The sequence below is a fragment of the Littorina saxatilis genome, linkage group LG8 (genome assembly GCF_037325665.1).
Source record: "Littorina saxatilis isolate snail1 linkage group LG8, US_GU_Lsax_2.0, whole genome shotgun sequence".
Taxonomy (NCBI): Eukaryota; Metazoa; Mollusca; class Gastropoda; order Littorinimorpha; family Littorinidae; genus Littorina; species Littorina saxatilis.
In genome coordinates this window covers 68,966,127-68,978,806 of record NC_090252.1, presented here as the reverse complement: position 1 = coordinate 68,978,806, position 12,680 = coordinate 68,966,127, and the positions used below count along the sequence as shown (strand labels likewise).

Here is a 12,680-nt window from a genome sequence, read left to right as displayed (position 1 = left end):
CAGGTAAAACAATGTAGCTTTCTTCCATTTTGACACGATCTAAATAGTTTAATCATGTACATTCCAATTCTTATTTTAACAAATTAAAACAAGTGATGTAAGTGCAATGTCCTCTTCATCGTTGAAAGTAACAGCAATACAGTAAACAGGATCGTTTGCTTACACGTCTGTGTTCCTGTGCACAGCCTCGGTACACTACGTTCCGTGTTAGGTGCATTTTCACAAACCCAAGTGACGGGTTGCTATGCACATATAAGCTCAGCATTTTCAAACTAAGAAACATAGACTACATAATGTGTTCTGCATGTCTCTCAACGTCCTTTGGCCTCACTAGTAGCCTATATGACATGCAAACCAAGAAACATAGACTACATAATGTGTTCTGCATGTCTCTCAACGTCCTTTGGCCTCACTAGTAGCCTATATGACATGCAAACCAAGAAACATAGACTACATAATGTGTTCTGCATGTCTCTCAACGTCCTTTGGTCTCACTAGTAGCCTATATGACATGCAAACCAAGAAACATAGACTACATAATGTGTTCTGCATGTCTCTCAACGTCCTTTGGCCTCACTAGTAGCCTATATGACATGCAAACCAAGAAACATAGACTACATAATGTGTTCTGCATGTCTCTCAACGTCCTTTGGCCTCACTAGTAGCCTATATGACATGCAAACCAAGAAACATAGACTACATAATGTGTTCTGCATGTCTCTCAACGTCCTTTGGCCTCACTAGTAGCCTATATGACATGCAAACCAAGAAACATAGACTACATAATGTGTTCTGCATGTCTCTCAACGTCCTTTGGCCTCACTAGTAGCCTATATGACATGCAAACCAAGAAACATAGACTACATAATGTGTTCTGCATGTCTCTCAACGTCCTTTGGCCTCACTAGTAGCCTATATGACATGCAAACCAAGAAACATAGACTACATAATGTGTTCTGCATGTCTCTCAACGTCCTTTGGCCTCACTAGTAGCCTATATGACATGCAAACCAAGAAACATAGACTACATAATGTGTTCTGCATGTCTCTCAACGTCCTTTGGCCTCACTAGTAGCCTATATGACATGCAAACCAAGAAACATAGACTACATAATGTGTTCTGCATGTCTCTCAACGTCCTTTGGCCTCACTAGTAGCCTATATGACATGCAAACCAAGAAACATAGACTACATAATGTGTTCTGCATGTCTCTCAACGTCCTTTGGCCTCACTAGTAGCCTATATGACATGCAAACCAAGAAACATAGACTACATAATGTGTTCTGCATGTCTCTCAACGTCCTTTGGCCTCACTAGTAGCCTATATGACATGCAAACCAAGAAACATAGACTACATAATGTGTTCTGCATGTCTCTCAACGTCCTTTGGCCTCACTAGTAGCCTATATGACATGCAAACCAAGAAACATAGACTACATAATGTGTTCTGCATGTCTCTCAACGTCCTTTGGCCTCACTAGTAGCCTATATGACATGCAAACCAAGAAACATAGACTACATAATGTGTTCTGCATGTCTCTCAACGTCCTTTGGCCTCACTAGTAGCCTATATGACATGCAAACCAAGAAACATAGACTACATAATGTGTTCTGCATGTCTCTCAACGTCCTTTGGCCTCACTAGTAGCCTATATGACATGCAAACCAAGAAACATAGACTACATAATGTGTTCTGCATGTCTCTCAACGTCCTTTGGCCTCACTAGTAGCCTATATGACATGCAAACCAAGAAACATAGACTACATAATGTGTTCTGCATGTCTCTCAACGTCCTTTGGCCTCACTAGTAGCCTATATGACATGCAAACCAAGAAACATAGACTACATAATGTGTTCTGCATGTCTCTCAACGTCCTTTGGCCTCACTAGTAGCCTATATGACATGCAAACCAAGAAACATAGACTACATAATGTGTTCTGCATGTCTCTCAACGTCCTTTGGCCTCACTAGTAGCCTATATGACATGCAAACCAAGAAACATAGACTACATAATGTGTTCTGCATGTCTCTCAACGTCCTTTGGCCTCACTAGTAGCCTATATGACATGCAAACCAAGAAACATAGACTACATAATGTGTTCTGCATGTCTCTCAACGTCCTTTGGCCTCACTAGTAGCCTATATGACATGCAAACCAAGAAACATAGACTACATAATGTGTTCTGCATGTCTCTCAACGTCCTTTGGCCTCACTAGTAGCCTATATGACATGCAAACCAAGAAACATAGACTACATAATGTGTTCTGCATGTCTCTCAACGTCCTTTGGCCTCACTAGTAGCCTATATGACATGCAAACCAAGAAACATAGACTACATAATGTGTTCTGCATGTCTCTCAACGTCCTTTGGCCTCACTAGTAGCCTATATGACATGCAAACCAAGAAACATAGACTACATAATGTGTTCTGCATGTCTCTCAACGTCCTTTGGCCTCACTAGTAGCCTATATGACATGCAAACCAAGAAACATAGACTACATAATGTGTTCTGCATGTCTCTCAACGTCCTTTGGCCTCACTAGTAGCCTATATGACATGCAAACCAAGAAACATAGACTACATAATGTGTTCTGCATGTCTCTCAACGTCCTTTGGCCTCACTAGTAGCCTATATGACATGCAAACCAAGAAACATAGACTACATAATGTGTTCTGCATGTCTCTCAACGTCCTTTGGCCTCACTAGTAGCCTATATGACATGCAAACCAAGAAACATAGACTACATAATGTGTTCTGCATGTCTCTCAACGTCCTTTGGCCTCACTAGTAGCCTATATGACATGCAAACCAAGAAACATAGACTACATAATGTGTTCTGCATGTCTCTCAACGTCCTTTGGCCTCACTAGTAGCCTATATGACATGCAAACCAAGAAACATAGACTACATAATGTGTTCTGCATGTCTCTCAACGTCCTTTGGCCTCACTAGTAGCCTATATGACATGCAAACCAAGAAACATAGACTACATAATGTGTTCTGCATGTCTCTCAACGTCCTTTGGCCTCACTAGTAGCCTATATGACATGCAAACCAAGAAACATAGACTACATAATGTGTTCTGCATGTCTCTCAACGTCCTTTGGCCTCACTAGTAGCCTATATGACATGCAAACCAAGAAACATAGACTACATAATGTGTTCTGCATGTCTCTCAACGTCCTTTGGCCTCACTAGTAGCCTATATGACATGCAAACCAAGAAACATAGACTACATAATGTGTTCTGCATGTCTCTCAACGTCCTTTGGCCTCACTAGTAGCCTATATGACATGCAAACCAAGATGCCGATTGTTCGTGTGTGTTGTCACGTAATGTCCCATGGTCTTCCAGATGCTTCCAAACGAACTGAAGACCATTTGAGGGATATGGATTGACTGAGACAGGATAATGCAGAGGCAGAGAGACAGAAAGAAAATGAGTCACAGAAACAGGGACTGAGACAGTTAGAAAAACAGAGTCTGATAGACAGACAAAAAGACAGGAAGAGTGCATACAATAATGGCCTGGGTGGCCGAGTCGTAACGCACTTGCGCTCGGAAGCGAGAGGTTGCGAGTTCAACCTTGGGTCAGGGCGTTAGCAATTTTCTCCCCCCTTTCCTAACCTAGGTGGTGGGTTCAAGTGCTAGTCTTTCGGATGAGACGAAAAACCGAGGTCCCTTCGTGTACACTACATTGGGGTGTGCACGTTAAAGATCCCACGATTGACAAAAGGGTCTTTCCTGGCAAAATTGTAAAGGCATAGATAAAAATGTCCACCAAAATACCCGTGTGACTTGGAATAATAGGCCGTGAAAAGTAGCATAGGCGCCGAAATGGCTGCGATCTGCTGGCCGATGTGAATGCGTGATGTATTGTGTAAAAAAAAATCCATCTCACACGGCATAAATATACATTGAATATGTGCGCGATATAAATTGCATAAAATAAAAAATTAAAATAAATAAATCCCTGCGCTTAGAACTGTACCCACGGAATACGCGCGATATAAGCCTCATATTGATTGATTGATTGAATAAACTTTGTCATTGTGTATTGTGAAGATGTTTTATTGCGAACAGAAACAAATGTCATTTAATATTTCTTCTTGTTTTACATGCAATTGTGCATTATACAAAAAGACAATAGTTGATGATATGTGAAACAATAATGTTAGCGAGACTAATGTTTCATTCTTAACACGATTTTCAAAAATAATGTCCAGGGATAATCGTGAAACCTTTTTTTTTACAAATACTTACGCACATCTTTGCGATTAAAGTGATGTGATTAATCTTCTTTATATTTTCGCTATTATCTTTTATACCAAAAAGGACATCTGTGACATTCAGCTTAAGTATTTTGCCAATGTTTACTAATATGTACATTTCAATAAATAGATGAATTTGTTAATGTACCAAACTCAAGAGTAAACGAGAAAGGTGAGTCTATGCCATAGTCTATGGTACGCGTTTTTATAGACAACATTATTAGGAATGTCCTGGGGGTTATCAATGAACGTTCCAGAATCTTACCCTTTTGTGTGTGCGTATTTCTCTGTCTTCAGATTACAGGCTACCCCAGTGCAGAAGCGGCCAACTTGATCTGTCAGAAGTGCCCCCATGGACGTCGATAGTGTGTGAAGACCTCCGGTATGACCACAACATGAAGTGGACTGTCACCGATAAACACAACGACGTTATCGAAGCTGCATCCTGCCTTAACAAAAACAAAACTTACAACTGTACTGCTAAAGATGGCTTCACAGCGACAAGGGAAAATGAAAGCACAAGCGAGCTGAAGATCACAAAGAACATAAGGGAGCAGGCTGACAACACACTGGCCTGTCTAAGAGGAGACAATGCTGCAGCAGTCAAATGCCTTCTTCGTGTTGTACGTAAGTATAAAGAAAAATGCGTTGTGCATGAATTACGTTTGATGCACCATATCTGGCTTAGCTTAAATTCTAACAAGATTTTGCGTTTTGTTCAACTGCATGTTTTTTAAGGTAGCACCTTTCCTGGCAACATATTCATTTGATCGAGATCGAAACCAATCTGTACAACTCTGGCAAAAACAGTAAGGAAATATAAAAACATGAAAAAACACCTGCTTTCCTGTTCTTAGATTTATGTTTGAAAAAACCCAAACATTGTTGGCACAAGTTTTAATGAAAGAAAGCGGCGGTATGTTTTCTGTATTTCTTGTATTAATTCTTTCAAAAATGGTGGTTCAATTGTAACAATATTATTATAAGCAGACTAATGGACTTGTGTTCTGTCTTGTTTTGTTCTTGTGCCTAGGGTCTGTTAAAATCAACAGCAGATCTCGGAAAAGATAACGTATTGTGTGTTGCCTAGAGTTGTTCTTCCCTTTAATGTCTAAACAAGTCGCGTAAGGCGAAATTACTACATTTAGTCAAGCTGTGGAACTCACAGAATGAAACTGAACGCATTGCATTTTTTTCACAATGACCGTAGCCCGCCGCTAGTACAAAAGGCAGTGAAAGATTAAGTGACGAGCCTGTTTAGCGCGGTAGCGGTTGCGCTGTGCTGCATAGCACGCTTTACTGTACTTCGTTTTAACTTTCTGAGCGTGTTTTTAATCCAAACATAGCATATCTATATGTTTTTGGGATCAAGAACCAACAAGGAATACGATAAAAATGTTTTTAAAACGATTTCGGAAATTTAATTGTAATCATAATTTTTATATTTTTAGTTTTCAGCGCTTGTTTTTAATCCGAATATAACATATGTATATGTTTTTGGCATCAGAACTTGATGAATAATACAATAAAAGTAATTTTGGATAGTTTTATAACAAAATAATTTTAATTACAATGTTCAGATTTTTAATGACCAAAGTCATTAATTAAATTTTAAGCCTCCATGCTAAAATGCAATACCGAAGTCCGGCCTTCGTCGAAGATTGCTTGGCCAAAATTTCAATCAATTTGATTGAAAAATGAAGGTGTGACAGTGCCGCCTCAACTTTTACAAAAAGCCGGATGTGACGTCATAAAAGACATTTATCGAAAAAATGAAAAAAACGTCTGGGGATATCATACCCAGGAACTCTCATGTAAAATGTCATAAAGATTGGTCCAGTACTTTACTCTTAATCGCCCTATACGCACACACACAGACACACACACACATACACCACGACCCTCGTCTCGATTCCCCCTCTATGTTAAAACATTTAGTCAAAACTTGACTAAATGTAATAAAACAAGTCGCGTAAGGCGAAAATACAACATTTAGTCAAGTAGCTGTCGAACTCACAGAATGAAACTGAACGCAATGCAACGCAGCAAGACCGTATACTCGTAGCATCGTCAGTCCACCGCTCACGGCAAAGGCAGTGAAATTGACAAGAAGAGCGGGGTAGTAGTTGCGCTAAGAAGGATAGCACGCTTTTCTGTACCTCTCTTCGTTTTAACTTTCTGAGCGTGTTTTTAATCCAAACATATCATATCTATATGTTTTTGGAATCAGGAACCGACAAGGAATAAGATGAACGTGTTTTTAAATTGATTTGGAAAATTTAATTTTGATAATAATGTTTATATATTTAATTTTCAGAGCTTGTTTTTAATCCGAATATAACATATTTATATGTTTTTGGAATCAGCAAATGATGGAGAATAAGATAAACGTAAATTTGGATCGTTTTATAAAAAACATATTTTTTTTTACAATTTTCAGATTTTTAATGACCAAAGTCATTAATTAATTTTTAAGCCACCACGCTGAAATGCAATACCGAAGTCCGGGCTTCGTCAAACATTACCCGACCAAAATTTCAACCAATTTGGTTGAAAAATGAGGGCGTGACAGTGCCGCCTCAACTTTCACGAAAAGCCGGATATGACGTCATCAAAGACATTTATCAAAAAAATGAAAAAAACGTTCGGGGATTTCATACCCAGGAACTCTCATGTCAAATTTCATAAAGATCGGTCCAGTAGTTTAGTCTGAATCGCTCTACACACACACACACACACACACACACACACAGACAGACACACACACACACGCACATACACCACGACCCTCGTCTCGATTCCCCCCTCTACGTTAAAACATTTAGTCAAAACTTGACTAAATACAAAAAAGATTCGCAGAACACAGTAACGGGACTTGCTGAGTTATGTCTGCTTAATCGTGCGACAAATTCGTGTAAACAAGGGCATGTCCCACAGCAAACTGGATGCAATGTTTCATACCTTTGAACACATTTCATGAGCTTATATTCGTGAAAGTAAAGAGATAAGTGCAATCCACAGACCCGGGAGAGTTAGAAAACCCCAGTGTCAGCATTGACGGTCACTTCACAGTGTCAGGACATGTCGACATCAGCAAGGTGTTTGCCTCAGACAGCAACGTTACTTGCCAATGGTACTACACTCAAAGGGATCATGTGAGTGGTGGGAAATATTTGCGTATGTGTGTGTGTGTGTGTGTGTGTGTGTGTGTGTGTGTGTGTGTGTGTGTGTGTGTGCGTGTATGTGTGTGTGTGTGTATGTGTGTGTGTGTGTGTGCGCGCGCGTTTTTTGTAAGCAAGCGTGTGGCCTGCGTGCGTTTATGCATGCATGCCTGTGTTTGCGATCTTCCGAGCATCTGCCAATGTTTATGTATGTCATTCAATATACACACACAGTCGGTAGGCAACATTATTAGAAATCACTTTATAAACCTAAAAACCTTGGTGACATGAGAATGGATGCAACTGTGTATAATCATGTCTAGGCATATATCGGGTCCGGGTAGCTCATTTGGTAGAGCATTGGATTTGTGATCCAAGGATTCCAATCCAGGTCGGGACGGACACGGGTCAACTCTCTGTACAAATGCATAAACGGTATCCATGCCTCACCCCCATGTCATTACAGGGGCACGTAAAAGGACTTAGTCATTGTGCCGTACGTGAAGGAAGCTGATTACACCTTAAAGGTCCTTGTCTACATTTTTATACCGAAATCGCCATTTGACCATTAAAATGCAGAGTCTATTATCTACACATATCAACAATACACCCCCTTTCGATCAGGAAAGACGAAGCCAGTGTAGCCGTTTGAAAATTCATTGTAGTATTCCAGCGTAGTACTCATAGTAGGATATCCTTATTTGGAAAATGCCAAGCGCAAAACTCCTCTCAAATCCCGTGCATTTCGTGCGTTTAAAAAAAAGCGTGGACAGCGCTCCAGTGTCAAACTGTTGCTGCGCTTGTTTGGGCGTGGCTATAAGCATAGTGACATGAATTTGATTGGTCAGTATTTTTAGGCAAAGCACATGTTCTCAGCAAACAGAAAACAAAATATTGGAAGCGTGAGTCACGCTACCCAAAAATAAAATCTTTTTTTACATATATTTTTTTTTTCTATAACTTTTTTCCCCATGGTTCATTCATCATCTGACATAACTTTTTAGCAACATCTAACCATAAGATTATGAAAACAAAACTTGAAAGCAAAAATGTAGACGACCACCTTTAACACGCATACGTCTGTGTAGCGCGACTCTTGTTGCTGCTAGTGCTCCACTAGGAGGAAGCGACCCGAATCTCCAAGCAATGGGATGAAAAGACACTGGAATGAACAAATACATAAATGAAAGATTTGTTCTGACACACACACACACGCACACACACACCAACGTAATGCAGGTGTCCATCGACTAGCTTAAAAATAAACGTGCTTGCTTTTTTTCAGCCTCAACTCGTTTCCTCCACAAAACTCGGTCTTCTATTGTTTACTGACAACAACGATCTCCACTACCAGAGAGGAGTTTGCAACATGACCATGCAGTTAAACACTTCCGAGTCTGTCTATGTTTTTACCGTGGTCGTGCAACCGGGACATGGGCCTGTCTCTGCTGGAACAGTTAACATCAGTCAGTGCTCTCTCTCTCTCTCTCTCTCTCTCTCTCTCCCCCTCTCTCTTTCTCCCCCCTCTCTCTCTCTCTCTCTCTCTCTCTCTCTCTCTCTCTCTGTCTCTCTGTCTCTCTCTCTCTCTGTCTCTGTCTCGGTCTCTCTCTCTCACACGCACACACACACACACACACACACACACACACACACACACACACACACACACACACATACACGCGCACGCGCTGGATATCCCTATAGCTTTGTAACTGTGTTGCTTCTGGTGGCTTTCCTAAAACCTCTTTCTGTGCTTTTTTGATGCGTTCAATGTCTCTTTGCTAAACGCTAGCACGAGCAAACTTGCAAATAGTCATTGTCCTTGACCCATCATTGAATATTCCAACAGGATAAGCGACACATTGAAGCTTCGCCAGTGTCAATCCCATATGCTTTCGTTTTGGGACGAAATGTCCATACTCGGTTATTGACAGAATCATTGGTGTAATGTGTGTATCCTATACTAAACATATCTGATGAAGTTATGTGGCGGCCAAGTCCTTAGAAGTATGTGTTACAGGTTCCATCACAGCTGTTGGCAGATTGTGCTTATTTTTTATATTCTGCCTGTCTGTTTTTATGTTCTGGCTGTTAGTGAGGACACATTTCAAGGCAAGGGAGGTAATTAGTGTGAGGTAGTGGATTGTAATCGGAAATGACTATAGGTACTGTCTACTGTTCTCAAAACGGCTTCAAACGGAGCGCACTTCTCCTATGTTTGATGGCAAATATACACACAACACTATTGTGATAAGGAGAAAAGAACTACAGAAATAAAATGTCAAGGCAAATGTACAGTACCCGGCGAAAGAAACGCAACTCATTCGCGCCCACTGTTGTAAGTGATATTTCGTCATTTTCCAATTGTCGTAAAATATGAACCAGATAAGGTACATAAGAAAGGACGACAGATTCGTGGAGGATATTGTACTGGCTCTACGATTAGTGCATATTATTTAATCGTTTTCTTTTCTGTGTTGTACAGGGTAGGGGTTGATCGAGTCGTGATTGTACGCAAACGTGTCACTTCGACACGCTACAAAAACCGTAAACATGCATATTTTTCAACTAGGTTAAGACAGTTGTGGAGGAAATTCATCTCTCAACATGATCATTTAAATTGAATTATTCGCCTAAGCGTAACATAATTACAAAAATGAACATAAATCACGCAGACGGTCTTAAAAAGGGTTGTTTGGGAAAAGCTCCTTCAGGCGAACAGGTCACTTCGGCTAGCTACAACATTCGTAAAAATGTATGTTTTTTAATTAGGTTAAGACAAATTTGGAGGAAATTCATTTATCAACATGATCATTCCATTAGCATTATTTGCAAAAGCGTGACATTATTGCAGTTTCGGAAAACGATCTTCAAAATGACAGTTGGCGTCTATTTCAGCACTGCGAAACGAACCTGCACATCTGAGGGACTTTGTTTGTTCGTGTGTCTGTTTATTTATGTGTGAGTTTGTATAGATGTGTCTGTGTGTGGGTATTTGTATTATAAGTGTGTATGTATGTGTTAAGGGAGGGGGGACGTATGCGTTTGGCTTCATAGTACTTGTTCACGAATCACAACGCTAACAGGTCAATGGTTAAACAAAACAAAAAAAGAAGAAAAGCGTAGGATTGTTTTCTAATTATAGCATGTTCGTGTAGAACAGACACTTGGTCACAAAAAGCATCTGATTTTAAAACAAATCATAACGTTGATTCCGTGCGAAGGAGCTTAAAATATTTTCCCAAGCAACCCTTTTAAACACCGTCCAAGTGATTTATGTTTATTTTTGTAATTATGTTACGCTTTGGCCAATAATTCGAATAAAATGATCATGTTGAGAGATAAATTTCCTCCACAACTGTCTTTACCTGGTGGAAAAATATGCATTTTTACGATTTTAGTAGCGTGTGAAAGTGACACGCTTGCCTGCAAACACGACTCGCCTTACCCCTAACCTATATTACACAATTAATGAAAAGGTAAAGAAGGAAAACGATCAAACACTATGCACTAATCGTACAGCCAGTAAAATATCCTCCACGAATCTGTACCTTATCTGGTTAATATTTTACTTCAATTGGAAAATGACGAAAAACCACTTGCAACAGAGGGCGCGAATGAGTTGCGTTTCTTTCGCCGGGTACTGTACACCAGAAGAGCAAGCAGTCGGGACTTTAAAGATGTGTTTGTGGGTTGATGTCGTAGCTAAGTAGAATGTGTTGAATTCATAGGAAAACCGGGCTACCCACAACTTCAAACATCTACCTGCCCAAAGTATTTGGCAGAGGGAAGTGACCTGAACTGCAGCTGCCACCACCCAGCATCACAGCAAGTCAGCCCGGCAGCCAGTATTTACTGGGAGAACAGGACGGACACCGCTGTTCTGGAGGTCGCACACTTAAGCAGAGAACTGAATGGGACAGAATACGTCTGCTCCTCTGTGTGGGCTAAGGGACTGACAGGTGAAATTCGGTCTTCTGTTGCCTACACTCTTCTGGTTGCATGTGAGTACAACGGATGGTATTATTGAAAGAGAGAGAGCGAGAGAGAGAAAATACAATGACAATGACAATGACAATTCTTTATTTAACGAGGGTAGTAGATTAAGCAGTGGTCTGCTTTTTTACATCCAGCCCTCGCCCTAAAGAGGGACTAACTACAAAAATGAAATAGAAATACAAGATAAAAAATAGAAAATAGAAGAACTAAAATGTTACATTTTAACAGATAACTAAAGTAACAAGAGGCGAAGCCTTCAAGGCTCACGTAAGAAATCGACAAACAATAACACAAACTCAATCACTCCGTCACACATACAAAGCACACTCTCATACACACATAGACAGACGGACACACACACCTTTACAAACAAACACACATACACACACAAACATACACACAAACTCATGCACACACACACACACACACACACACACACACACACACAAACACACACACACACACACAAACACATACACACACACACTCTCTCTCTCAGTCTCTCTTTCTTACACACGCACACACACACACACACACACACACACACACACACACACACACACACACACACACACACACACACACACACACACACACACACACACACGAGTTCACAAGCACAAACAGTAACAATAACACATGTGCACAAAATGAACACACACACCGCGCGAGAGAGAAAGACTACAGGGAGGCATGACGTCATCAGTGATGCATTAATTGACGTCAAACACTTTTGACCGAGACGTAATCTTCTTATGCGAACTTTATCCATAGACTCGGAAATGTTAAAGTTTCTATCACACACGCACGCACACACGCACACACGCACGCACAGACAGACAAAGTTTAGCATCGCATAGGCTACACTTACGTGAGCCAAAAACACATTATACATATGTACACAAAATGCATTGCATTGAGGTAAAATTGCGAGTTAATTGATGTGAATTAAATGGAGGTAAATTGCGAGTTAATTGATGTGAATTAAGTGGTATAGTGCAGCTTGTACTTTCTCAACATCATGCTCTAATCCATACGTTACATTTTAAAGAAAAACAATCAAACAAGCAAGACATTGCTAAAATCATCACACATCTAAATAGTGGTTGGTTTTTAAGTCCCTTCATCCGAAAAGGGTCTGTCTACATTGTACCAATAAAGAGGAGAGGGGCATGTTTAATACAAAACATGAATACCATTTAAGACAAATATCATTTACTTTGACTTCATTACATAAGACACAT

The 12,680-nt window shown here is 40.2% G+C and overlaps 1 protein-coding gene across 1 annotated transcript in view; it reads left to right on the top strand.

The window, feature by feature from the left end:
* Positions 1–12,680, top strand: part of LOC138974832 (uncharacterized) — a 29,288-nt gene that overhangs the window by 5,009 nt on the left and 11,599 nt on the right. Inside the window, exons 4-7 of the mRNA XM_070347558.1 lie at positions 4,574–4,903; positions 7,298–7,431; positions 8,723–8,903; positions 11,169–11,441. Coding sequence (XP_070203659.1) covers positions 4,574–4,903; positions 7,298–7,431; positions 8,723–8,903; positions 11,169–11,441 — 918 coding nt within the window. The remainder of the gene's footprint in view (positions 1–4,573; positions 4,904–7,297; positions 7,432–8,722; positions 8,904–11,168; positions 11,442–12,680) is intronic.